General features: G+C 37.0%; 1 protein-coding gene and 1 long non-coding RNA gene across 2 annotated transcripts in view; one reads left to right on the top strand and one right to left on the bottom strand.

Moving 5' to 3' along the window:
- The window catches only part of PARP4 (poly(ADP-ribose) polymerase family member 4), a 127,280-nt gene that overhangs the window by 21,606 nt on the left and 78,634 nt on the right, over positions 1-27,040 (bottom strand). Inside the window, exons 26-32 of the mRNA XM_008692105.2 lie at positions 24,854-25,024; positions 24,500-24,580; positions 22,844-22,924; positions 21,460-21,555; positions 20,729-20,851; positions 12,157-13,146; positions 10,278-10,377 (exon numbers count right to left, since the gene is read on the bottom strand). Coding sequence (XP_008690327.2) covers positions 10,278-10,377; positions 12,157-13,146; positions 20,729-20,851; positions 21,460-21,555; positions 22,844-22,924; positions 24,500-24,580; positions 24,854-25,024 — 1,642 coding nt within the window. The remainder of the gene's footprint in view (positions 1-10,277; positions 10,378-12,156; positions 13,147-20,728; positions 20,852-21,459; positions 21,556-22,843; positions 22,925-24,499; positions 24,581-24,853; positions 25,025-27,040) is intronic.
- Positions 1-27,040, top strand: part of LOC103664267 — an 84,777-nt gene that overhangs the window by 24,408 nt on the left and 33,329 nt on the right. The gene's annotated exons all lie outside the window — the stretch shown is intronic.

Below are 27,040 nucleotides of genomic sequence, written 5' to 3'. Positions count from 1 at the left end.
TTTCTTTCAGGTTGTTTAATTTATTGGCGTATAGTTGTTGATAATAGTTTCTAATGCTCCTTCCTATTTCATTGGTGTTGGTTGTGATCTCTCCCCTTTCATTCATAATTTTATTAATTTGGGTACTTTCTCTATTCTTTTGAATAAGTCTGGCCAGTGGCTTATCGATCTTATTTATTCTTTCAAAGAATCAGCTTCTAGTTCTGTAGATCTGCTCTACTGTGCTCCTGGTTTCTAATTCATTGATCTCTGCTCTAATCTTGATCAACTGCCTTCTCGTGCATGGGTTAGACCTGTTCTGTTCCAGCTCCAGCTTCTTGAGGTGAGAACATAAAAATTTTAGATTTTTCTATTCTTTCGAGTGAGGCTGGGATGGCTGTGCATTTTCCCCTTGGGACTGCCTTTGCATTCTCTCATAGGTTTTGGACTGATGTGTTTTGATTCTCATTAGTTTCCATAAATTTCTTAAGCTCTTCTTTAATTACCCATTCTTTTTTTTTTTTTAAAGATTTTATTTATTTACTTGACAGAGATAGAGACAGCCAGCGAGAGAGGGAACACAAGCAGGGGGAGTGGGAGAGGAAGAAGCAGGCTCATAGCAGAAGAACCTGATGTGGGGCTCGATCCCATAACGCCGGGATCACGCCCTGAGCCGAAGGCAGACGCTTAACCGCTGTGCCACCCAGGCGCCCCTACCCAATCATTCTTGAGCAGGATGGTTCTTAGTTTCCAAATGTTTGAGTTTCTTCCAAATTTTTCCTTGTGATTGAGTTCCAGTTTCAAAGCATTGTGGTCTGAGAATATGCAGGGAATAATCTCAGTCTTTTGGTATCGATTGAGACCTATTTTGTGACCCAGTATATGGTCTACTCTGGAGAAAGTTCCATGTGCATTCGAAAAGTCGAGTATTCTGTTGTTCTGGGGTAGTGTTCTGTATATATCTATGAGGTCCACCTGGTCCAGCATGTCATTCAAAGCTCTTGTTTCTTTGTTGATTTTCTGCTTAGGTGATCTGTGTATTGCTGAGAGTGGAATGTTGAGGGTCCCCTACTATTAATGTATTATTATCTATATGTCTATTTATTCTGGTTAAGAGTTGGCTTGTGTTTCTAGCTGTTCCCCTCTTGGGGGCATAGATATTTATAATTGTCATATCCACTTCTTGGATACATCCTTTAAGAATAATATAGTGTCCTTCCGTATCTCTAACTACAGTCTTTAGTTTAAAATCTAATCTGTCTGATATAAGAATTGCTACCCCAGCTTTCTTTTGAGGTCCGTTGGCATGAAAAATGGTTCTCCATCCCTTCACTTTCAGTCTGGATGTATCTTAGGTTCAAAATGAGTGTCTTGTAGACAGCATATGGATGGGTCATGTCTTTTATCTGATCTGCAACCATGTGGTATTTTATGGGAGCATTTATGTCATTCAGATTGAGAATGATTATTGAGAAATATGATTTTAATGATGTCATGTTGCCTGTGAAGTCTTTGTTTCTATAGATTGTAAATTTCTGTTCTGTATCACTCTTGGGGTCTTTTTACTTTTATAGAACCCCCCTTAATATTTCTTGTAGGGTTGGCTTGGTGGTCACATATTCTTTCAGTTTCTGCCGGTTTTGGAAGGTCCTTGTCTCTCCATCCATTCTGAATGACAGCCTTGCTGGATAAAGGATCCTTGGCTGCGTGTTACTCTCACTTAGTGCTCTGAATATGTCTTGCCAGCTTTTTCTGGCTTGCCAGGTCTCTGTAGACAGGTCTGACATTACTCTGATGTTTCTCCCTTTGTAGGTGAGGATTCTCTTCCCCCTGTCCACCTTCACGATTTTATCCTTGGATCTAAGATTTGGGAATTGTACTATTATGTGACATGGTGTTGGTCTGTTCTCACTGATCTTGGGAGGGGTCCTTTCTGCCTCTTGGACATGAATGCTTGTTTCCTTTGCCAGATAAGGAAAGTTCTCAGGTACAATTTGTTCAAATATCTGCTCTAGACCTCTCTCGTTCTCCACGCTCTCAGGGATGCCGATGATTCTGATAGTGGAACGTTTCATTGAGTCAGTAATCTCCCGTAGCCTGCATTCTTGAGATTGGATTTTTTTTTGAGCCAAGTTTCCATTTTTTCCTTCTTTTCTAAATCATCCTATCTTCCAACTCACTAATTTGTTCCTCTGCCTCATTTACCCTGGCCATCAGAGCATCCAGTTTAGACTGCATTTGATTCATAGCATTTTTAATTTCTGCCAGATTCGCTCACATTTCCACCCTTAGAGATTCTATATTCTCTTTAATATTTTCGTCAATATTTTTTTCAAGCCTACACATCATCTTAACCATTGTTACTCTGGACTCCATTTCTGACAATTTGGTTATATCCATCCATTAGTTCTGTGGCAGAGGCCACAGTGTGTGTTTCTTTCCTTTGTTGGTGGTTCCTCCTCCATGTCATTCTGATGAGAAGTGGTTGTGGGGACGTACAGAGTCCAGATTATTGGACCCAAGCAATGTACACTTGTTTTATAGGGACCTTAGGGATGTGGGCTTCTTGATTTTTCAGCCTGCCTTCTGGGGGAGGGGCCTGCCGCGCTGATACTTAGGCAACCCTGTTTGGGTAGGGTTGCCCTGTCCCCTGTGAGAGAGGGTGGGGATGGGCACAATGCGAACCGGTATTTCCAGGCTTTTGTTCTCTGGTGGCTTTCCCTGAGAGTTTTCTGTGACTTTTCTGAGAGAGCAGCAGTGGCCTCTGTCTCAGAACAGAGAGATCGCAATTGCTCTCCACTGAGCTTTCCTGGCCACTTTAACTCTGTTTCTGTTGGTGCTGCTAAAAACCCTGCAGCCTCCTGGGTTGTGCGCCCCACAGCCACTCTCCCAGTCTTCACTTCCAGGGCCGATGTCTCTGTCCTTTGTGCTTCTAACAGGCCAGCTTCCCCCAGTTTCTGCATGCACTCCCAAGCTCCCGAGCTCCTGGTTTCAGTCTAGTTCGAATGAGCACTCCAGAGCTCTGGTTTTCATTCTGGCTGCAAGCACGTTCCCAAGCTCCCGGTCTCAGTCTGCTTTCTCCCGAGCTCCCGGTCTCAGTCTGCTTTCTCCCAGGTGCCAGTCCGTGAGTCTGGCCCGCTCCCCAGTGCAGGAGGCTACTGCTTCCCGGCCCCCGAGTGCGGTGGCTCCCTCCCCTTTCCGATTATCTTCTGATATCTCTGCGCGAATTCACGGCTCCCTGCTTTGTACCTCAATACTCAGTGCTGGAGATGTTTGTTTGTAGAGATGCAGATGTATCTACCTACCTCTCGGGCTGATTTCATGGGTGTTCAGGATGATTTGGTAGATATCCAGCTCAATTCAGGGGACCAGCTGAAAAAACGTCCCTTACTCCTCCGCTATATTTTTTCTTCCTCTAGTGTTTTTTTCTGTGTTGGAAGGTTCTAAACTAATTTCTTTAATCACTACAGAATTATTCAGGCTTTCTATTTTTTCTTTAGTTGTGTGTGGCAAATTTATTTTTTCTAAAAGTTCATCTAAGTTTTAAGACTTATTGGCATAAGGGTGTTCATAAGTTCTTGTTTATGTTTACCACCTTTTGTGAAATACTCTCTTTTACTCTGAGTATTGTTTATAATGCCTTCTTTCTATCTCTCCTTTTTTGTTCACTCATGCAATTTGTGATTTTTATTAATCTTTTAAAAACCCAACTATTTTTTTTTGCTTATCTTGTGTGTGTGTGTGTGTGTGTGTGTGTGTGTGGTTCTGTACAAATTTTAGGATTGTTTGTTCTATTTCTGTGAAGAATGCCATTGGAATTTTGCATTGACTCTGTAGTTTGCTTGGCGTATATGAACATTTAAGCAATATTCCAATCCAAGAGCATGGAATATCTATTTATTTTTGTCAATTTTTCCCATCAATATCTTATAGTTTTCATGTACAGGTCTTTCACTTCCGTGGTTATATTTATTCCTAGGTATTTTATACTTTCTGATACAATTGTAAATGGGATTATCTTCTTAAAATCTTTTTTCTGATAGCTATCAGGGCATAGAAACATAACGGATTTTTGTGTATTGATTTTGTATCCTGCAATTTTCTTGAATATGTTTCTTAATTTTAACAGTTTTTTGGTGGCGTTCTTTAGGGTTTTCTATATATACTACCATGTCATTTGCAAATAGCAACAGTTGTACTTCTTCCTTTCTGATTTGATGCCTTTTATTTCTTTTTCTTGCCTAAAACCCCTTTCCTACTAGGACCTCCAATACTATGTTTAATAAAAATAGGGATAGTGGGCCTCCTTGTCTTGCTTCTGATCTTAGAGGAAAAGCTTTCTGTTTTTCACTATTGAATATTATGTTAGGTGTGGGCTTGTCAGGTATGGCCTTTATTACGTTGGGGTAAATTCCCTTCATACCCCTTTTGTTGAGAAGTTTTTTCATTCTTTCTTTTTTTAACATAAATGATTAAAAAATTGTCATGTTTTTTCTGCATCCACTGAAATGATCATATGATTTTTTTATCCTTCATTTTGTTAATGTGGTATATTGACTAATTTGTAGATGTTGAACCATCCTTGCATCCCTGGAATAAATCCTACTTGATCATGATACTTTTAATGTATTGTTGAATTTGAGTTTCTAATATTTTGTTGAGATTTTTGCATCTGTAATCATCAGGATATTGGCCTGTAATTTTCTTTTCTTGTAGAGTCTTTGTCTGGTTTTGGTGTCACATGAATGGTGGCCTCATAAAATGAGTTTGGAAGTGTTCCTTCCTCTTCTACATTTTGGAAGAATTTGAAAAGGATTGGTGCTAATTCTTTAAATGTTTGGTAGAATTCATAGTGAAGCCATCTGGTCCCAAACTTTTGTTTGTTGGGAGGTTTTTGTTTACTAATTAAATCTCCTTACTAGTAATGAGTCTGTTCAAATTTTATGTTTCTTCATGATTCAGTCTTGGTAGGTTGTATGTTTCTAGGAATTTATCTATTTCTTCTATTTTGTCTAATATGTTTGCATATAATTGTTCATAGTAGTCTCTTATGACCCTTGAGATTTCTGGGTATCAACAGCTATGTCTCTTTCATTTCTGATTTTATTTGAGTCTTCTCTATTTTTTCTTGGTGAATCTAGCTAAAGGTTTTTCTATTTTATCTTTTAAAAATAGTTCCTGTTTCATTGATCATTTCTATTGTCTTTTTAGTCTCTATCTCATTTATTTCCACTCTGAACTTTGTTATTTTCTTCCTTCTACTAACTTTGGGTTTAGTTTGTCTTTTCCTAGTGTAAAGTTAGGTTGTTTAATTGAGATCTTTTGTTTATTGCTATAAACTTCACTCTTAGAGTTGCTTCTGCCACATCCCATGTTTTGGTATATTGTATTTCCATTTTCATTTAGCCCAAGGTATTTTTAAATTTCTCTTCTGATTTCTTCTTTGATCCATGGGTTATTCAGTAACATGTTGTTTAACTGCCACATATTTGTGAATTTTCCAGTTTTCTTGTATTCTCTAGAAGTATTATTGTTCTACATTTTGGTCTATGTTCCATCTGAAATTTATTTTTTTCAATATTTTATTTATTTGAGAGAGAGAGAGAGAGAGAGAGAAAGAGCAATCGGGGGAGCAGCAGGCAGACGGAGAAGGAGAAGCAGTCTCCTTGCTGAGCAGGGAGCCCAGTGCGGGGCTTGATCCCGGGACCCTGGGATCATGACCTGAGCTGAAGGCAGATGCTAACTGACTAAGCTACCCAGGTACCCCTCATTGAGTATGGCATGAAGTAAGGGTTGAGGTTCTTTTTTTTTTCCATTTGAAAACCCAATTTTTCTAATATCAGTTTCAAAAAGTTTTCCTTTCCCATTAATTTTATTGATGTCTTCGAAGAAAACCAACAGACTAAATATGCAGGTCTCTATCTGGACTTTCCATTGTGTTCCATTAGTCTATTTAGTGTATTAGTGCATTAGTGTATTTTTATGTCAATACTATACTGGCTTGTAGCCCTTAAGTTGTGCATTCCTACTGTCTTCTTCTACAAGATTATCTTGATTATTTCAAAGTTTTTTGCACTTTCATGTAAATTTTAAAATCAGCTTGTCAGTATGTATAAAAATGTCCCCTGGAATTGCAGTGAATCTCTTTCTGGGATCTTTCTTCTGTTCCATTGATCTATTTGCCTTTACTGTCATCAATACCATACTGTCTTTATTACTTAGCCTTATAGTAAGTCTTGAAGTTGCACAGCATCAGTCTTCCAACTTTCTTCTTTGCCTCTCCATATAAACTTTAGAATCAGTTTGTTCATATCCATAAAATAACTTTCTGGGATTTTGATTGGTATTCAATTGAATCTGCAGATCAATCTTGACAATACTGTTTTCCTATCTATGAACATGGAACATCAATCCATTTATTTAGCTCTTCTTCGATCAGATTTTTAATTTTCTTCATATGTCTCTTATACATATTTTATTACATCTATACCTAAGTGTTTCATTTTTGAGGGTGTTAATATAAATGATATTGTGTTTTTAATTTCAAATTCCATTTGTTCTTTGTTGGAATATAGGAAAGCAATTGGCTTTTGTATATTAACCTGAATCCTGCAATCTTGGTATAATTGTTCACTAGTTTCAACAATTTTTTTACATCATCTGCAAATCTGATTAAAACCTTTTTTAAGTTTTTATTTTAATTTCAGTTAAGTTTCAAGGTTTTTTTGTTGATTCTTTTGAATTTTTAAATAGACAATTATATATGGGGCGGCTGGGTGGCTCAGTCATTAAGCGTCTGCCTTCGGCTCAGGGTGTGATCACGGCGTTCTGGGATTGAGCCCCACATCAAGCTCCTCCTCTGGGAGCTTGCTTCTTCCTCTCCCACAACCCCTGCTTGTGTTCCCTCTCTTGCTGGCTGTCTCTATCTCTGTCAAATAAATAAATAAAATCTTTAAAAAAATAAATAAATAGACAATTATATCATCTCTGAACAAAGAAAAATTTAATTTCTTCCATCCTGGTCTATGTATCTTTTACTTCCTTTTCTTGCCTTATTGCATTAGTAAGGACTTCCAGTACAATATTAAAAAGGAGTAGAGAGAGGAGCAATCTTTGCCTTGTACCTGATCTTCATGGAAAAGCTTCTAGTTTCTCACTAGTGAGTATAATATTAGCTATAGTTTTTTTTTGTTTTTAATAGTCTTTACTAAGTTGAAGAGATTCTTCTCTACTCATTGTTTACTGAGACTTTTTAGCATGAATGAGTGTTGTATCTTCTCAAATGCTTTTTCTGAATCTATTGATATGATCATGTGATTTTTCATTTTTAGTTTGTTGATGTAATGGGTCACATTAATTGATTTCCTAATGTTGAACTAGACTTGTATACCTATGATAAATCCTACTTGGTCATGGTGTATTGTTCTTTTTATACTTTTTTGGATTCAACTTCCTAATATTTTGTTAAGGATTTTTGCATCTATGTTACTGAGAGATACTGGTTTGTAGTTTTCTTCTCTTGTAATGTCTTTGTCTAGTTTTGGTATTAGGGTAATGCTGTCATTATAGAATGAGTTAGGAATTATTCCCTCTGCTTCTCTACTCTGAAAGAGATTAGAGAGACTTGTATAATTTCTTTCTTAACTTTTTGGTAGAATTCACCAGTGAACTCATCTGGGCCTGGTCCTTTATGTTTTGGAAGGTTATTAATTATTGATTCAATTTCTTTAATAAATACAGGTCTATTCATATTTTCCATTTCTTCTTGTATGAGTTTTGGCAGATACGGTCTTTCAAGGAATCAGTCCAGTTTATCTAGATTATCAAATTTGTGGGCCTGGTTGTTCATAACATTGAATCTATAGATCAATTGGAGGAACTGACATCTTCACATTTTTAGTTTTCTTATCCCATTACCTTAAAATTTTTCTCCATTTATTTTGATCTTTTAAGAATTCTTTCAATTGGGGCGCCTGGGTGGCTCAGCTGGTTAAGTGTCTGACTTTGGCTCAGGTCATGATTCCAGGGTCCTGGGATCAAGCCCCACAATCAGGCTCCTAGCTTAGCAGGGAGTCTGATTCTCCTTCTCCCTCTGCCCCTCCTTCTGCTGCTCCTTCTGCCATTCCCCCTGCTTTGTGCTCTCTCACTCTCACTCTCTCTCAAATAAATAAATAAAATATTTTTTAAAAAAGAATTCTCTAAATAAAGTTTTGTAGTTTCCATTTTAGAAATCTTGCATATCTTTTAAAAAAACTTATTTTGGGGCATTTGATATTTTTAATACCATTATAAATGGTATTTTAAAATTGTATTTTCCAATTATTTGTGGCTGGTACATGAAATTAAAATTGATTTTTGTGTTTTGACTTTACATCCTTTGATATATCCTTGTGTCAGCTTTTGTTTGTCTGTCTTTTGTTAATGTCCTTCATTTTTTTTTCAGGTTTTTTATTTGTTAGTTAATCTGAATAAATACATATAGATACATTTTAGTTCCTTGTGCTTAGTGTTGTTTTTTTTTTTTAACTGAAGTATAGTGGACATACAGTGTTATATTAGTTACAGGTGTATAACACAGTGATTTAATAATTCTATACATTATACTATGCTCACAATCATACAGATATAATTACCATCTGTCATCATACAATGTTATTACAATATTATTGACTATATTCCCAATGCTGTACTTTTCATCCCCATTACTGGAAGTTTGTACCTCTTAATACTCTTCACGTATTTGCTCATCTCCTCGAACCCTGTTACCTCTGACAACTGCCAGTTTGTTTTCCGTATTTATGATTATGGAAAAACGTCTCCTTTATTTTTATTTTTATGTATTTTTTTAAAGATTTTATTTATTTATTTGCCAGAGAGAGCGAGAGAGCACAAGTGTATAAGCACGGGGAGCAGCAGGCAGAGGGATAAGCAAGCAGAGGGAGATACAGGCTCCCCGCTGAGCAAGGAGCACCATGTGGGACTCGGTCCATGACCAAGCCGAAGGCAGATGCTTAACTGACTGAGCTACCCAGGTGTCCCTCTCCTTTATTTTTGAAGGATCTTTTCTGCTGGATATAGAGTTTTTAGTTTATAGGGCTTTTTTCTTTCAGCACTTTAAAGATATTATTCCTGAGGGCCTCAGAGGGGAGGGGTGGGCGGGGGAATGGGATAGACCAGTGATGGGTAGTAAGGAGGGCACGTATTGCATGGTGCACTGGGTGTTATACGCAACTAATGAATCATCGAACTTTATATCGGAAACCGGGGATGTACTGTATGGTGACTAACATAATAAAAAAAATAAAAAAAAAAGATATTCCATTATCTTTTAGCTTCCATTCTTTCTTTTTTTTTTTTTAAAGATTTTATTTATTTATTTATTTATTTATTTATTTATTTATTTGAGAGAGAGAGAGCACAAGCAGGTGGACCAGCAGGCAGACAGAGATGGAGAAGCAGGCTTCTCGCTAAAATTTCTTTCTAGTGTAGTGCAAGTCAAACAAAGATCTGCTAACTCTGGAATAAGCCTGGAGTATGAAAACCCTGACATTTTGAGAGATGGCAGGGTAGTTAGACTTGTCAACGAATACTGACTAGTTGTTTAATAATGTTTATTTTATTTAAAAAAAAAATCTCTTAACCTAGGGCTAGCATTTGACCTTTAAACCACTTGCTCACCCATTCCCTTCATTATCATGACAAGAAAAAGGTCCACAGAGGTTGAAATTGCTCTGGCAGAGACTGGCTAGATGCTCATAAATGCTGTTTTCTCTTCCTTAACACAAAGCTAAAGTACATTTCCCAGCTTTCTTGTGTCTGGGTGGAGTTCTGTGGCTAGATCCTGCCACATTTTCTCTTTCTCCTCCTATCTACCAGGTAGGTGATGCCAGAGCAATTTTCTTCTTTTCTTTTCACCAGAGTAATTTTAAAGACACTTTTGATAATGGTGGAGCCACAATATGGAAGGAGCGGGGTCTCTAAATGACAACCTGGAGTGGAATTTCCTACTGACCACTATTTGTGATATGGGCAAGAAAAATAATCTTTATGTTAGGTTACTGAAATTTTGGATTTTTAAAATAGAAATTATTGCTACTTTTGCTAATTAATTTGCACAGGCAATACCCTAATAAGTGGTAAAGATATGACTAGAAACTAGTCCTCTGTTTCCTTTGATGGTTAACAAATATAATTCCACTCTTATGTAACTTACATAATTATCATATTAGTACACTAGTTTACAACAAAATTTACAATTAAGAGCATGCCATTTAACTAATAGAAAAATGGTGACTTACCCAGAGATTGAATGCCTTTTTGTTCAAGAAAGCTGCTTAAAATATTTGTATTAAGGTTTAATATAAATCCCAGTTCTGGCGTAAGTTTCCAGAAGCCATCCTATGAAATAAAAAACAAATTTAACCCACATTATTGAAATTTATTCACATAAAGAACTTAATAAATAATATGTTTCCAATTATGTCAACTCAGTTTAAGACATTTCTAAAATTTTTATTATCAAAAATTATTATTATTACTTTTATTATTCTTAAAATCGAAGTTCTTCATATACTAGTGACACTGTTGTTGGGAATCTCAAAAATACTATGGATGTTATGTATCAGGTGGCACTTATAAAAGGTCTGGAAAGAGGCTCATGTGTAAGGATTTTTAAAAATGGTATTATGTATTTTTTTCTTCTAGTAATGCTTTGAACTGATGTTTCTTAAACTTTTAAGTAGCATTCCTTTTGATCAACATTAAAAATATGCCTTTATGATGTCTGAAATATGAAAATGACTTTTTTTTTACTAACTATAACATTGTTATGGTGAATATGCTCTTTAAACTACCTTATTTATCTCACTGTCCCCTGCCCACCTTAGCTAACTTTTAAGGCTGATGTTTCTTACATATGAGATAGTTGTAAACCTGAACATGGGGATCTTGGACACTTGAAGTAGATCAACTCCAGGTCTCAGGGGAACTAATACAGGTAGCAGAAAGGAGGATGAGATCATAGGCAGATGCACAGACTCTACGGCAATAATTTGAAAAATAACAGCAGTGATATATGCTAACTAGTGTTGAACAAGTTCTAGGTGCTGGGTGTTGTTTTTTTTTTTTTAATCTTTTTAGCCACTTCTTGTGGAGAGGCTATTACTATACCTTTTGCAAATGAGAACCCCTTTTCAGATGAGAATACTGAGGCACAGAGAATTAAGCAAGTTGTTCAAAGTCACCCAGCTAACAAGCAGCAGAGGCACAATTTAAGCCCCAACAGTCTGTCTCCAGGGCCCATAGATAGCAGTATCTACTATACTGCTTCCAACACTGCTTTCATGTACCTTCTTTCAGGTTAAAAAAAAAAATTGGGCAGCTGTTATTATCTCGTTTAAACCTCAAAACCACTCTAGGAGGCAGACACTATTATTATCCCCAGCCTATGCGTGAAGAAACTAAGACTCAGAAAGGTTATCTGACTTGCCTTAAATCACAAAGAAGTAGGACTGAGCTCAAATTTTGTCTCACACTAAATCAAGTTGCTTTTCCACTTCACTAAACTACTTTACATCAGAACACATAATTACATGCGTGAGACTGGGTAGCAGTGCAGGAACTATATTTATTGAGTGTCCATTAGCTTCACAAATGGAATGATAAGCTCTAACACAGTCTTACATGTTGAGTAATATTCCCAAGATCATATGTGAAAACAATTAGAGTATACTTACAACACTTGTTCTTTACTTCACAACGGGAAATTTACATGATTGTAATTCATCTATCTATTCTAGAACCTAGGAAATCAAGGTGTTACCATATGACCCATTCAGGAATGCTAATTTTCAACTGAGGAATATTAACATTCATCTTGCTTGATATTCTGGCCTACCAATTAAAAATAGATAGATAAATACCATCATCAAGCACACTGTATTGTTCAATGACTTTTAAAGCAAGATTTTCTCAATGATAATGATGTACTGTATGGTGACTAACATAAAATAATAATAAAAAGAAAAGATTTTCTCAATGAAGGAAGCAGTGTGTTGATTTACATTCTTCCACCAGTCACTTACCTCAGTAACGCACTGGTAAACATTGCAATGACCAGCTCTGTTCTGAACTATGAAGCTAATTAACCATAGACTTAAGGATAAATAAGACTAATACCTCAGTTTGTAGACTGAAGAGTTCAGTCCAAGGCACAAAATACATCCAGCTCTGTTCATCTCTTTTTGCCTGAAAGCTTGCAGTAAAGTCACTTCCTCTTATATCAGATTTTGCCACTTTTTGAAAAAAATAACTTGCCATAAATCCTGGTGTTTCATTACTTTCTGTTTCAGAAAAACTTCCACCATTTGAAGCTGATAATGAAATTCCGGCAGAAAGATCTGTACAGAAAGAACCCTCCAATTCAGTGTTAGCAAACAGATCTGTTGGTGGCTTGTAATTGGTGCTGAAATGAACTGGAGAGTTTTGTAAATAGGGAGAACGAGAAAGGGAATGAACGTCAAACCCTCTGGATGGACCAGCAGAATTAACTCTATGAGGAGGCAAAAGAATATTCGGCTGCAGGGGAGAGTCCAAATCAGGGAAAATGCTCGCAGAATTGTCGGTCTTACGGCCTTGATAAGTTACAGGTAGATTAACCTCTCTGGAGATAAATGAGGCACCTGCAAGAGGAGGAATAGCAAAGGATCCAAAACATGGGGAAGGCAGTCTGAAAGGGGTACATGACGCAGGGGTAATGTCACCCAAATAGTCAGCTTGAAGGTCTTGGTCATTCTTAAATGGACCAAACTGTTTGAGACTCCTAGCAAACTTCTTAGAATGTAAGTGGGGAGGATGGAGGAAACTAGAACCATCTAAGTGCTCATCTTCCAAATGGGCTGAACCAGGAGCAGCAGAAATGCTGCAACCAACCAGTTTTGGGAAAGGGGCATCTCTACATAGTGGTCGTTTAAATGAATCCATCCGACTTAAACCCAATGGCTTTTCCACATCTCTACATTCAAAACTGAGTGTTAAAGGTTTTTCTGAGAGTTGGGAACCAATATCTTCAGAATCTTCAGAATCTTGCAGTTGAGATGATCTAAACTTCCTGTTAGTCAAATGTGCTTGTTGCAGTTCTTCATTCCATTCAAAGAATGCTGAAAGAGGCTGTCCAAGGTAAGGGAAAACATAAAATAAAATGAACAATCAAACATACTTCTTAGAGTTGACTTCTGAGTAGACAAGCAATTGCTTATCCTAGAACATTGAAAAGAGAAGATATTCAAGATAATTTAAATACAATGTCCTTGTTATATAGATACAAATCTGAGATTTGGAGACAATAGCAATAATAAATACATCAAAGATCTTAGTTTCTCTTTGTTCTTAACATGTTGAAACTTTCAATACCCCTCATTTTATACAAGAGGAAACTCAGGACCATAGAAGTGTCTTGTCCAAGATTTTATAATTAGCCGTATCATAGTGTGTAAATTAGCCCTAAAATAAGCTGATAATTTGAAATAAATTATTCTAGTCTTTTGTTCTACTTTACAGCAATATTGAGGAAATGAGACAACTGACAAAAAATTTCAAAAGCCTTAAAGTAACTATATGAGGTATACCTGGGCGGCTCAGTCACTTAAGCATCTGCTTTCGGCTCAGGTCATGATCCCAGTGTCCTGGGATCGAGTCCCGCATTGGGCTCCTTGCTCAGTGGGCAGCCTGCTTCTCCCTTTCCCTCTGCCTGCCCCTCCCCCTGCTTGTGTTCTCTCTCCCTCTGTCAAATAAATAATAAATAAAATCTTTAAAAAATAATAAAGGAACTACATGAATGTATATTTACAAAGACTTGGAACAACATGTAAAACAAAAAGGAATTAAGGATGCTATGTTACTACTATTATTTTAATGTAAAGTCTTTCTTAAAAAGTTTCAAGTAAATAAAATCCAGTTTTATATGAATTACAAGTCTTTGAGATATTTTGGAAATAATTAGCCTGGCAGCACCTGGCTGGCTCAATGCATAGAGTATGTGACTCTTGATCTCGGAGTTGTAAATCTGAGCCCCACGTTGGGAATATAAATGACTTAAAGTAAAATCTTTAAAAAAAGTAATTAGCCTATAATTTTACCAATGTAAATCAGCTATTTTATTTTATTTGTGTATTTATTTATTTTTAAATCAGCTATTTTAAAAAAAGAGTAGTCCTTTTCCAACTCAGTCATTTCCAGTATACATTTAAATAATTATACTGAAGAACATATGACAAGACACATATTTGAAAATAACATTTAAAAACAATATTTTCTGGTTAAATTTCTCTTAATTAGATAAGTAAACTGAAAAAAAGCAATAGTGATAGACCTATTAGATATTAAAGCATTTTATAAAATTACAAGAATTAGACACATCAATGGAACAGAATAGGTGGTCCAGCAATAGATCCTAAATCACGTGGGAATTTAGTAGATGATAAAGATGACATTTTAAGTCAATGGGAGGAAAAAGAACTATCCAATAAATGGTGTTGGGGAAAGGTGTGTAGCTATCCGGAAAAGAATAAAGTTAGTTCCATGCTTCCTATCTTATACCAGGATAGATTCTAATTGGTTGAAAAATTAAATATAAACAAGAAACCATAAAACTATTTTAAAAAAATAAATAAGAGGAAACTTTTAGGAAGCATAGTCTCTGAATAGGAAAGGTATTTCTAAGCATGATAAACAAAACAGTATAAAACAAAAACAAGAAACCCAAAGATCCAAAAATTTGACTGCATTAAGAAATTGCATGACAAAAAGATGATGAACAGCATTAAAATACAAGTGGTAAACTGGGACACAAATCTGTGCAACTCAAATTACAAATGGATAATTTCCCTAATATGTACTTTTCCTGAAATAAATAAGAAAATGACAAGGGGTGCCTGGGAAGCTCAGTTGGTTAAGTGACTGCCTTCGGCTCAGGTCATGATCCAGGTCCTGGGATTGAGCCCCACATCAGGCTCCCTACATGCGGGGAAGCCTGCTTCTCCCTCTCCCTCTCCCTGCCACTCTCCCTGCTTGTGCTCTCTCTCTCTCAGTCAAATAAATAAAATCTTAAAAAAAAAGAAAATGACTAACATCACAATAACAAAGGTAAAAAAAGTAATAGATAACACATAGAAAAGAAGATATCTAGAGCTCTTATGAATATGAAAACACAGTCATCTTCATTCAAAAAGAAATGAAAATTAAAATACCACTAATACATTTCTCACCTGTCCGATTTGCAAAGATCAAACATTTGAATGATACACTGGGTTAAAGAGGGACAGAGTAACAGCCTCTCTCATGCTAGTGATGGGAGTGTGAGCTGATATAATGTACAAAGAGGGCAATTTGGTTAGAGCTAATTAAAATTTTCAGAATAGATTTACTTAGGTATAATTGTTGTACAATAAACTGCATTTTTAAAGTGCATGTGTCAGTACAGCATGTGACTCCTGATCTCAGGTTTGTAAGTTGGAGCCCCACACTGGGGGTAGAGTTTACTTAAAAAAATAATAAAGTGTATAATTTGGTGAGTTCTGACATAAGTAGACATCATGAAGCCATTATCACATGAAGAGAATGAACATAACCATCTCTCCCAAGATCTTCTTGTGCCCTTCTGCAATCCATCTCATTCCTCCCCTCACTGTTCCCAGGCAACCACTATTTGCTTTCAATAACTTCGGATTGGTTTACATGTATTTTGTATCAATGGAATCATACAATTTCTATTCTTCTTTGACTTCTTTTACTCAGCATAACTGTCCTGACATTCATCCATGTGTTTGCATGTATCAATAGCTAATTCCTTTTTATTGCTGAGTAGTACTCCATGATATGGCTATATCACAGTTTGTTTATTCAGTCATGTCCTGATGGTTGTTTCCAACTTCTGGCTACTACAAATAAAGCCACAATGAGTACTCATGCAGAAATCTTTGACTATACACCTTCATTTCATTGGCTGGGTTAAATGGTAGATGTATGTTTTATTTTTTAAGAAACTGTCAAAGAGTTTTTAAAATGGTTGTGCCATTTTATACTTACACGAGCAGTGCATGAGAGTTACAGTTGTTCCACATCCTCGCCACATCTAGTACTGTCAGCCCCTTTAAAGCCATTCTCGTGGGTATGTAAAGGTATCTCATTGTGGTTCCAATTTGCATATTCTTATGTGACTGGTGATGTTCAGCATTTTTTCATATGCTTGCTTGCCATCTGTATATCTTCTTTGGTAAAGCGTCTGTTCAAATCTGTTCATTATTTTATTGGGTTTTCTTTTTTTCTTTTTTTTTTTTTTAAGATTTTATTTATTTTTTTGAAGAGACACAGACAGCCAGCGAGAGAGGGAACACAAGCAGGGGGAGTGGGAGAGGAAGAAGCAGGCTCATAGCGGAGGAGCCTGATGTGGGGCTCGATCCCAGAACGCCGGGATCACGCCCTGAGCCGAAGACAGACGCTTAACCGCTGTGCCACCCAGGCGCCCTGGTAGTTTTCTTTTTTTAATTCAATTTAATTAACATATAGTGTACTATCAGTTTCAGAGATAATTTAGTGATTCATCAGTTTCATACAACACCCAGTGCTCATTATATCAAGGGCCCTCCTTAAGGCCCATCACCCAGTTACTCCATCCCCCCATCCACCTCCATTGGTGGTAGTTTCATAGGGACTGCCTTGAATATGTAGATTGCTTTGGGTAGTATAGACATTTTAACAATATTTGTTTCAATCCATGAGTGTGGAACGTTTTTTTTTTTCCATTTCTTTGTGTCTTCCTCAATTTGTTTCATTAGTGTTCTATAGTTTCTGGAGTACAGATCTTTTACCTCTTTGGTTAGGTTTATTCCCAGGTGTCTTATGGTTTTTGGTGTAATTGTAAATGGAATTGATTCCTTGATTTCTCTTTCTGCTACTTCATTATTAGTGTATGGAAATGCAACAGACTTCTGTGTGTTGACTTTATATCCTGCAGCTTTGCTGAATTCCTGTATGAGTTCTAGCAATTTTTTGGTAGAGTCTTTCGGGTTTTCTACATAGAGTATCATGTTGTCTGTGAAAAGTGAAAGTCTGATTTCTTCCTTGCTGATTGGGATGCCTGTTTCTTTTTGTTGTCTGATTGCTGAGGCTAGGACTTCTGGTACTATGTCCCTCTCTCCCTCTTTCTATCTCTCTCAAATAAATAAATAAAATACTTAAAAAAAATAAATGTTTGGTAGAATTCCCCTGGGAAGCCATCTGGCCCTGGACCCTTGTTTTTTGGGAGATTTTTGATTACTGATTCAATTTCTTTGCCAGTTTTGAGTCTGTTCAGATTTTCTATTTCTTCCTGTTTCAGATTTTGTAGTTTATATGTTTCTGGGAATTTATCCATTTCTTCCAGATTGCCTAATTTGTTGGCATATAATTGCTCATAATATTCTCTTACAATTGTCTGTATTTCTGTGGTGTTGGTTGTGATCTGTCCTTTTTCATTCATTATTTTATTTATTTGGGTCCTTTCTCTTTTCTTTTTGATAAGTCTGGCTAGGGTTTATCAATGTTTTTAATTCTCTCAAAGAACCAGCTCCTGGTTTCATTGATCTGGGTTTTTAAATTTTCTATACCATTTATTTCTGTTCTATCTTTATCATTTCCCTTCTCCAGTTGGAGTTAGGCTTTGTTTTCTGTTCTTTTCCCAGCTCCCTTAGGTGTAAGGTTAGACTGTGTATTTGAGACTTTTCTTGCTTCTTGAGGAAGGCCTGTATTGCTATTGAGCATCTTTTCATGTGCTTACTGACCATTCATATATCTTCTTTGTAGAAATGTCTATTCAAGTCCTTTGCCCCATTTTAAAAAATGTTTTTAAAGATTTATTTATTCATTTGAGAGAGGCAAAGAGAGAGGGGGAGGGGCAGAGGGAAAGAATCTTCAAGCAGCCTCCCTGCTGAACGTGGAGCCTGACGTAGGGTTTGATTTCACAATCCATGAGATCGTGACCTGAGCCAAAACCAAGAGTCAGACGCCCAACTGACTGAGCCACCCAGGTGCCTCTGTCCTATTTTTGAATTGGGTTGTTTGTTTTGTTGTTGTTGAGTTTTAGGAGTTCTATATATTCTGGATATTAATCTCTTATCAGGTATATCACTTTCAAATATTTTCTGCCATTCTGTGGGTTATCTTTTTATTCTGTGCATAGTGTCTTTTGAAGTACAAAATGTTTTTTAATTTTCACAAAGTCTAATTTCTCTATTTTTTTTCTTTTGTTGCTTGTGCCTTTGGTATCATGTCCTCAGAGATCATTGTTAAATCCAATGGGTGAAGATTTGTCCTATGTTTCTTCTAGGAGTTGTATTGTTTTAGGCCTTATATATAGGTCATAGATCCATTTTGAGTTAATTTCTGTATATATATTAGGTAAGAGTCCAACGTCATTCTTTTGCACGTGGATCTCTGTGGTTTCCCCAGTGAATGGTCTTGGTACCTTTGTCAAAAATCACTTGACCAGGGGCGCCTGGGTGGCTCAGTTGGTTAAGCCACTGCCTTCGGCTCAGGTAATGATCCCAGGGTCCTGGGATTGAGCCCCACATTGGGCTCCTTGCTCAGCGGGGAGCCTGCTTCTTTCTCTCCCTCTGCCTGCTACTCTGCCTGCTTGTGCTCGCATTCTCTCTCTCTCTCTGTCAAATAAATAAATAAAATCTTTTTTAAAAAAATCACTTGACCACATATGCAAGGGTTTATTTCTGGGCTTTCTATTCTATGCCATTGGTCTATACAAGTCTGTCTTTACACCAGGATCACACTGCTTTGATTATTGTACCATTGGAATAAATTTTGAATTCAGTAAGTGTGAGTCCTCCAGTTTTGTTCTTTTTCAAGATTGTTTTGGCTATTTGGAGTACCTTCAGATTCTATACGAATTCCAGGGTGGATTTTTCTATTTCTGCAACAACATTGCTGAGCTTTTGATAGAGATTGCATTGAATCTATAGATTGCTTTGAGTAATACTGACACTTAAATAATATTAAGTCTTCCACTGCCCTATCTTCAATTTCACTGCTTCTTTCTTCTGCCTGCGCAAATCCCTTCTGCCTTTGAATCCCTCTAGTGAATTTTTCATTTCAGGTATTGTACTTCTTAGCTCCAGAATTTCTTTTTGGTTTCTTTTTAAGTCTTCTGTCTCTTTATTGATATTTCCTTCATTCATCATTTTCTTGACTTTCTCCACATCTTCCTTTAGTTCTCTGAGCACCTTAAGATCACTGTTTTAAAGTCTTTGTCTAATATATCTGCCATTTTGTCTTTTTCAGGGATAGTTCCCGTTGTTTCATTTTTTTCTTTGTTTGGTCCATACTTTCCTGTTTCTTTGTATGTCTTGTGATTTTTTCCCCTTGAACACTGAATATTTGAATCTAATAAATGAGGTAAATTTGGATATGAGATTCTCTCCCTTCCCCAGTGTTTGTTGTATTTTTATTATTCTTTTTTCTTACTTAATTGTTGTAGGCTGCCTCTGTGCTGAGTATCAGCCTGAAGTATAAACTTAATGTCTTCTTAAGTCTTTTCTGAGCCTTTCCTTGGGTATGGGCAGTTACTTTTTAATTATCCCCATATAGCAGTTGTTTTTGAATGTCCTAGTCTTCAATGTCTGCCTCCCAAAAGGGGAAGAGCAAAAAATAAGCAGGGGGAGTAAAGGGGGCATAAAGGTGCAGCTCTTTAAGTCCCCTGGAATTTGCTTCAGCCAAAGGAGGAGGGGCTTGCAACAACAGGGGAGGTGCACCAAAGGCTGCCTACCTCTTTATCTGCTAGTTGGGACACAGTCATTTCCCCAGCCCTGCCACTGCCTATCTGGTTCTGTGGTGGCTACGATTTCTCTTCTCTCTGGTAGGACCTATGTGACCAGAGAAGTGAACTCAGAAAAAGGGTGGAAACAGGATTTTCAGAAGTTATTATTCCTCTCTCCTTTCTTTAAAGACAATTGCAAGATAAAACAAAACAAAAATTCTGTATGAAGGATTTGAGAAAACATTTATGGTTTTGTTTTGTTGTTGCTGCATTGCTATTTACCATCTCAGATCATGATTAAGTAAGCAAATGATATCTAACGTGTTTTTATATTCTTAATTGACACAATAACTTCAAAATGGATCAAAGAAAATGAATTTTGCATATATTGTATTTTCCCCCAAATTCTTCTCAAATTTTTTCCTTAGATTCTAAATTCCTAAATTTTGGCAATTTTATTCTGCTAACCCAGATACCTAAGGGTCTTATTAGCACTGTTTTGTTCCTTTGGTTTTGAATATGCCTTCCAATTTCTATGGGAGTCACATTTTTAATTCTATTTCTGGCTACAAAGGCCACAGTATAAAGCACTATAAATTTTAAGAATTATTAGTGGTGAATTTAGATTATCAGATAGGACTTTTATCATTACTTTTGTGATGAACCTATTAATTACTTAGAGTAAGTGACTTTAGTTTCTTTTATGACAGTTTGTCTATGAATGAAGCCAAATCAGAGTTGTTTCCCTTCGGTACTTTACAGCTACATTTAAGTAAGGCGCCTTTCTCAGTCATGTAATAGCTTTTTTATAAATGTGCAAATATTTTCCATTTTGAGGGAGACAATAATTTCTGCATATACAAGCAATAAGGGTGCTATTTTAAGCAAAGGTTCTCCTCACAATCATACGAAAACACAGTATTAATTTATTTGGTAATTAACATTTACCTGTGCCACACTGGTATCTGGTTGCTCCTCCTGCCAGCTGATGTATGGCAGAAAATCTACATCTTCTTCGGCAATAAGTTCCAAAATATTTGGAATATTAGGAGAAGGTGGCTCCTTACCATCCTATATTGAATCACAATTAGGTAGAAACAAAACAGACATTATCAAATTAAATGATTACTATACATTCTAAAGCCTGGTGAATCCTTGGTTTGAAATATGCATGGGTGTCAGATTAGATTGTTTGTCCTGGGCCACAAGGGATGGAGAAAGAGTCTAAAAAGACAAGTATGCTCAGTTGAGTGGCTTTCCTCTTTATTGAGCTGGGTGTGGGAGCTGTGGTAAGTGCCTTCTGTGGGTTTTCCTCTTAAACTTATGAAAGAGAAAGGGCCTCTCACAGGGTAAGGGAAGCTCAAGCCCTTTCTATTTTTTTGAGGGTTTTGCATTAATTAATAAAAGATGAGAAATGCCAAAACATAATAAAATTATAGTGTGTCTCCGAAATACACATATAACTAAGTAATAATTTATAACATTAAAAATATAACATTTAGAGAGATTACAATGAGCCCTTCATGAATGTGAGGCCCTGGTTTGATGGTCCTCCCTGCCTCTCCCCTCCCTGCTCTTCACAAGCCATGAATGTGGATATTGTTGGTAACAGTCAGAGCAAGAGTAATTTTCTTAATATGTAAATACAAATTAAATAACCATGAATTAACAATACATACCCTTTTCTCAACTGCCACAAAGCTTGTAAATTGTGTTATGAGAGAGTTTTCTTTACTGAGTTTAATAATCAGAGATTTTAAGATTTGCTTCTTCATCTAAAATAGAATCAAACAAACGAAGTCACGTCATATTTTATTTTTCACTGTTTAGCTACGTAGGACCAATAAAACAAGTATTAAATAATCAACAAATGTGTTTTTCTATAAAATAAACCATTTTATAATTAGTATTTCAAATTAAATTGAGTCAATAGCCCTGTCTAAATGTCTACAGTAGGTGAAAACATTCTCTGAAAAATAGGATCAAGTGACTGGCTAAGTCATAGAAAAAAATATTCATATAGTTCTTTATGGCTACAAAGAACTCTCACTCTCAAGTGTGGTGAGTTTCTGCATAATTGTATAGACAGTCCGTGCCTCCCATTTAAAAGATGGGGAATCCAAAGTGTGGTGATGTGGAATGACCTGTTCAAAACCATCTGGTGGCAGGGCTCGTCAGTTGCCCCCAGAGATTAAAAGGCCTTAAGTAGGGTGGCTCAGTTGGTTAAGTCTCTTGGCTTTGGCTCAGGTTATGGTCCCAGGGTCCTCAGATTGAGTCTCACATTGGGCTCCCTGCTCAGTGGGGAGTCTGCTTCTCCCCTACCCTTCCCCCTACTTGTGATCTCTCTCTCTCACTCTCTCTCTCAAATAATTAAATAAAATCTAAAAAAAAAAAAAAGTCCTTAAGTAAAACAGAACACAAGGCTGTTAATCCAAGGGCAGCAAAGGAGTACAGTGAAAACACAAGGCCATCTATCACCTGCTGTGACTGCATTAACAGCAAGGGGAGGCACTCTCGTTCCTTCTTTCTGGGATGGCACTGAGCACCACTGCTCCTAAGCTCATGTAAATTCACAGCTACAGAGGGACCAGGCCATCAGGTGGGCTGGCTGAATGGGACCCCCTGCCAGAGGCCTCATCAGGTCAGTGAAAAAGGAGCAGGGTGGGCTTTGGCTCCACTGTGTGTCTTTAGGCTGGTCACCCACCTGTCCTGCACCTGGGCTGCTTCATCACTAAGATGAGAATACCAAGAATACCAACGCCTACAGTGTATGAGATCTGGGGTGATATTTATGACGCACTCAGCGAACGTTCTTTGAGCCCTCCTCTGGACTCTTCCTGATGAGTAAAATGATCATAAAATTCTTAGGAAACAAATGACATCTGTTCTTTCATTAATTCATTCAACAAACATTTACTGAGCACCTTGCACCCCAGGTGCAGAAAATACAGGTACAATGATGAATGCCCCCATACCACATGTTTCTCCATCCAGCTAACCTCACTTTACATTTCCATGGATAAATCAATTTAAGAAGGATGAAGAACAATGAAAAAAGCAAACCTCATGATTTGTTTCATTTTCGTGGAGAATGCCATCTTCATAATCTCGGATCAGAGCTCGTGCTGTCAGCTTGTGGATCATCTGTGTTTAAGCAGCAAAGGGGAAAAAAGATTCAAATGGCTTCTAATTAAAGTCTTAGAAAACCACTTTAAAAATGAAGTATAATAGTACATACAATAAAATTCACCCTTTTAAGTGTACAGCTCGATGAGTTGTAACAAATGTATACAGTTGTGTGACCACCACGGAAATAAAGACAAAATAACAGTTCCTTCACTTTCAAAAGGGCACTCCTCATGCCCCTTGCTGTCACCTCCAGCCCCTGACACACACTCATCTGTTTTCTATGCCTACAGTTTTGCCTTTTCTATAAAAGAGTATTTTGCCAATTCATTTCAAAAAAATTGTTTTAAAAATATTTTATTTATTTATTTGAGAGAGAGAGAGAGGCAGCGAGAGAAGGAACACAAGCAGAGGGAGTGGGAGAGGGAGAAGCAGGCTTCCAGCTGAGCAGGGAGCCCGATGCGGGGCTCGATCCCAGAACGTTGGGATCATGACCTGAGCTGAAGGCAGACGCTTAACGACTGAGCCACCCAGGTGCCCCTATTTCAAAATTTTTAAACTGTTCTTCTACTGTAGGAAGGGACAGCTTAGTGTTGTGATGCCTAACTGTAAATGTGACCTCCACTCTGAAGAGCAGGGGCGGCAAAGGTGCCCTGGGAAGTGCAAGGTGAAGGACTGCCCCCGTCCTCTCCAATGACTAAGAAACACAACTGATTTTAATAGCAATGTCTGCTTACAATGATAACTCCAACTCTTGTAATTTTGTTATCAATAAGGCCACAATTCACAGAGGAAGTACAACTATAAAAACTGCGATTTTATGGAAAATGACCTTTTCCCAGGTAAAATCCTTTTACTTATTAATTCCCCCCCTTAGATTCAATTTTTAGAACAATATGGAGATTCCCTTAAGTTCTATACATATATCACTGGCAAATAATAAGTTGTAATTATTGATTCAGGGCCAAAAAGTAAGTCATATTTTATTTTAAAGAAATCTGCAATGTCTGGGAAACCGTTTATCTGGCCATGCAAATACTCCTATGAATAGCAAGCTACATATATATAGTAGAGATAGGTTAGGGATTTTCCAGTCTGACTCTAATAGATTAAGTACTAATGCAAATACTACAAACTTTCTGGTGATAATTCAGTTGCTTTTAATCCAAAAGTAGAAAAAACCAAGACATTTTCAATATATGTTTACTCTTAGTCCAGTACTGTTATACTTAGTATTTCAAAAAAACATAGGTTGATCTGTAGCACTTAATTTTTATCATGTCACAAACAACTTTGAGAACCTCCCTAGAAAATGTTCACGTAAAAAATACCAAATTTAATTGCAGTTAGTCATATCCACTGATGCCCATATGGATACCCCTAAACTCAGGAACCCCAGAAGAAGTGCTGCATCCGAAACTGAATGAAAGTGTCCTCATTCGTACAGATAACAATCCTCCATATTATATTGTGTACTGAAGTGTCAAAACAAAAACAAGAACAATAAAGGAAGTACATGGAGCATTAGATATGAAAATATAAAAATACTACAACTTTAAAGAGTGACTTCATAGTTAAAGTTTTGAATCTTACAGTTCCAGTTGTCTTCTGAAGTTCAGTAGTTGATACTACCGTAGAAAATTCTTTCTCTTGAATCAATGCACATAGAGTTGCCTGAAATGGGGGGGGGTGGAATTCCTTATTAGCTTTTTCACTCCATAGTTTCTTAGTTAGTTTCACTGTGATTTTCTCTTTTCTATTAATGGAAATAAAAAGGCTGCCCAGTATCCCTAGTTAACTACCTATTAGGTCTCTAGAAGGAGAAAATTTGCCAGCATATTTTGATTTGAAGGGGGAGAGGGAAGAAAAGAGAAAGAAAAGAAAAAGAAAATTGTTGGCAACAGACATTACTCTTCCCATAGTAAAACAACTTGTGCGATTCCTTACCTGTGTACAATGAGGAATAAATCCATAGACAAGGAGTCGCTCATTGTGGAACAAAGACTGCACCTGGGCTGGAGCCTGCAGAGGTTCTGGTGCATCTGTACTTAGTTGCTGCCATTTGATGGAGACAGAGTGGCAACTTGGAGAATGTAACCTAGTAATTTGGTCTTCTATCTATTTATAAGAGAAGAATTATTTCTTTTTCAATGTTACATCCAGAAAATAGTTACTTAAAACTTAAAATAATTTTATATTCTATCTTTTGGGATTTGTAGCTCTTTGCTTTTGTTTTTGTTTCTCTCCTTCTTGCTCAGGATACCTTTTCAAAAAGATTTTAAATAGAATTCTTAATAATAGCATTGGCATATAATTTAAATATGTAAGACATCCCCAAAATATTCCATTAGTTAATTACTAATATAAAACTCTGGCAGGGAGTAGATTCTAGTTATAAAAATTAATCCCACAAAGGGCTTGAATAGACATTTATTCAAAGAAGATATACAAATGGCCAAAGAACACATGAAAAGATATTCAACATTACTAGTCATTAGAGAAATGCAAATCAGAAGCCCAATGAAGGTTACAACTTCACACCCTAGGATGGTTTTTTTGTTTTGTTTTTGGTAGGTATTTTTTTTATAATAATTTTTTACTATGTTATGTTAGACACCATACAGTACACCCCTAGTATTTGATGTAATGTTCCATGATTCATTACTTGCGTATAACACCCAGTGCACCATGCAATATGTACCCTCCTTAATACCCATCACTGGCCTAACCCAATCCCCAACCCCCTCCCGTTTGAAGCCGTCAGTTTGTTTCCCAGAGTCCACATTCTCTCATGTTTCATTCCCCCTTCTGTTTACCCCCTCTTCATTCTTCCCTTTCTTCTCCTACCAATCTTCCTATTGCCTATGTTCCATAAATGAGTGAAACCATTAGATAATTGTCTTTCTCTGCTTGACTTATTTCACTTAGCATTATCTCCTCCAGTCCCGTCCAGGTTGTTGCAAATGTTGTGAAATCATTCTTTTTGATGGCTGAGTAATATTCCATTGTATATATGGACCACATCTTCTTAATCCAGTCATCTGTTGAAGGGCATCTTGGCTCCTTCCACAATTTAGCTATTGCAGACAATGCTGCTATGAACATTGGGGTGCATATGGCCCTTCTCTTCACTACGTCTGTATCTTTGGGGTAAATACCCAGTAGTGCAATGGCTAGGTCATAGGGTAGCTCAATTTTTAACTTTTTAAGGGACCTCCACACTGTTTTCCAAAGTGGCTGTACCAACTTGCATCCCACCAACAGTGTAAGAGGGTTCCCTTTCTCCACATCCTCTCCAACATCTGTTGTTTCCTGCCTTGTCGATTTTTGCCATTCTAACTGGTGTAAGGTGGTATCTTGATGTGGTTTTGATTTGAATTTCCCTGATTGCTAATGATGTTGAACATTTTTTCATGTGTCTGTTAGCCATTTGTATGTCTTCATTGGAAAAGTGTCTGTTCATATCTTCTGCCCACTTATTGATTTGATTATTTGTTTCCCGTGTATTGAGTTTGAGAAGTTCTTTGTAGATCTTGGATACTAATCTTTTATCTGTAGTGTCATTTGCAAATATCTTCTTCCATTCCATGGGCTGCCTCTTAGTTTTTTTGACTGTTTCCTTGGTGGTGAAGAAGCTTTTTATCTTGATGAAGCCCCACAAGTTCATTTTTTCTTTTGTTTCTCTTGCCTTTGGAGATGTGTCATGAAAGAAGTTGCTGTGGCCAATGCTGTAGAGGTTGCAGCCTATGTTCTCCTCTAGGACTTTGATGGATTCCTGTCTCACATCAAGGTCTTTCATCCACATGGAGTTTATCTTTGTGTATGGTGTGAAACAGTGGTCACGTTTCATTCTTTTGCATGTAGCTGTCCAGTTTTCCCAGCACCATTTATTGAAGAGACTGTCTTTTTCTCCACTGGATGTTTTTTCCTGCTTTGTCAAACATTAGTTGCCCAAAGAGCCGAGGTTCCATTTCTGGGTTCTCTATTCTGTTCCATTGGTCTATGTGTCTGTTTTTGTGCCAGTACCATGCTGTCTTGGTGATCACAGCTTTGTAGTATAGCTTGAAATCTGGCAACGTGATGCCCCCAGCTTTGTTTTTCCTTTTCAACAATTTCTTGGCGATTCAGGGCCTT

Source organism: Ursus maritimus, unplaced genomic scaffold, assembly GCF_017311325.1.
Source record: "Ursus maritimus isolate PB19 unplaced genomic scaffold, ASM1731132v1 scaffold_10, whole genome shotgun sequence".
Lineage (NCBI taxonomy): Eukaryota > Metazoa > Chordata > Mammalia > Carnivora > Ursidae > Ursus > Ursus maritimus.
Note: the sequence above shows the minus strand (reverse complement) of the source record. Positions and strands in the feature narration are given on the sequence as shown.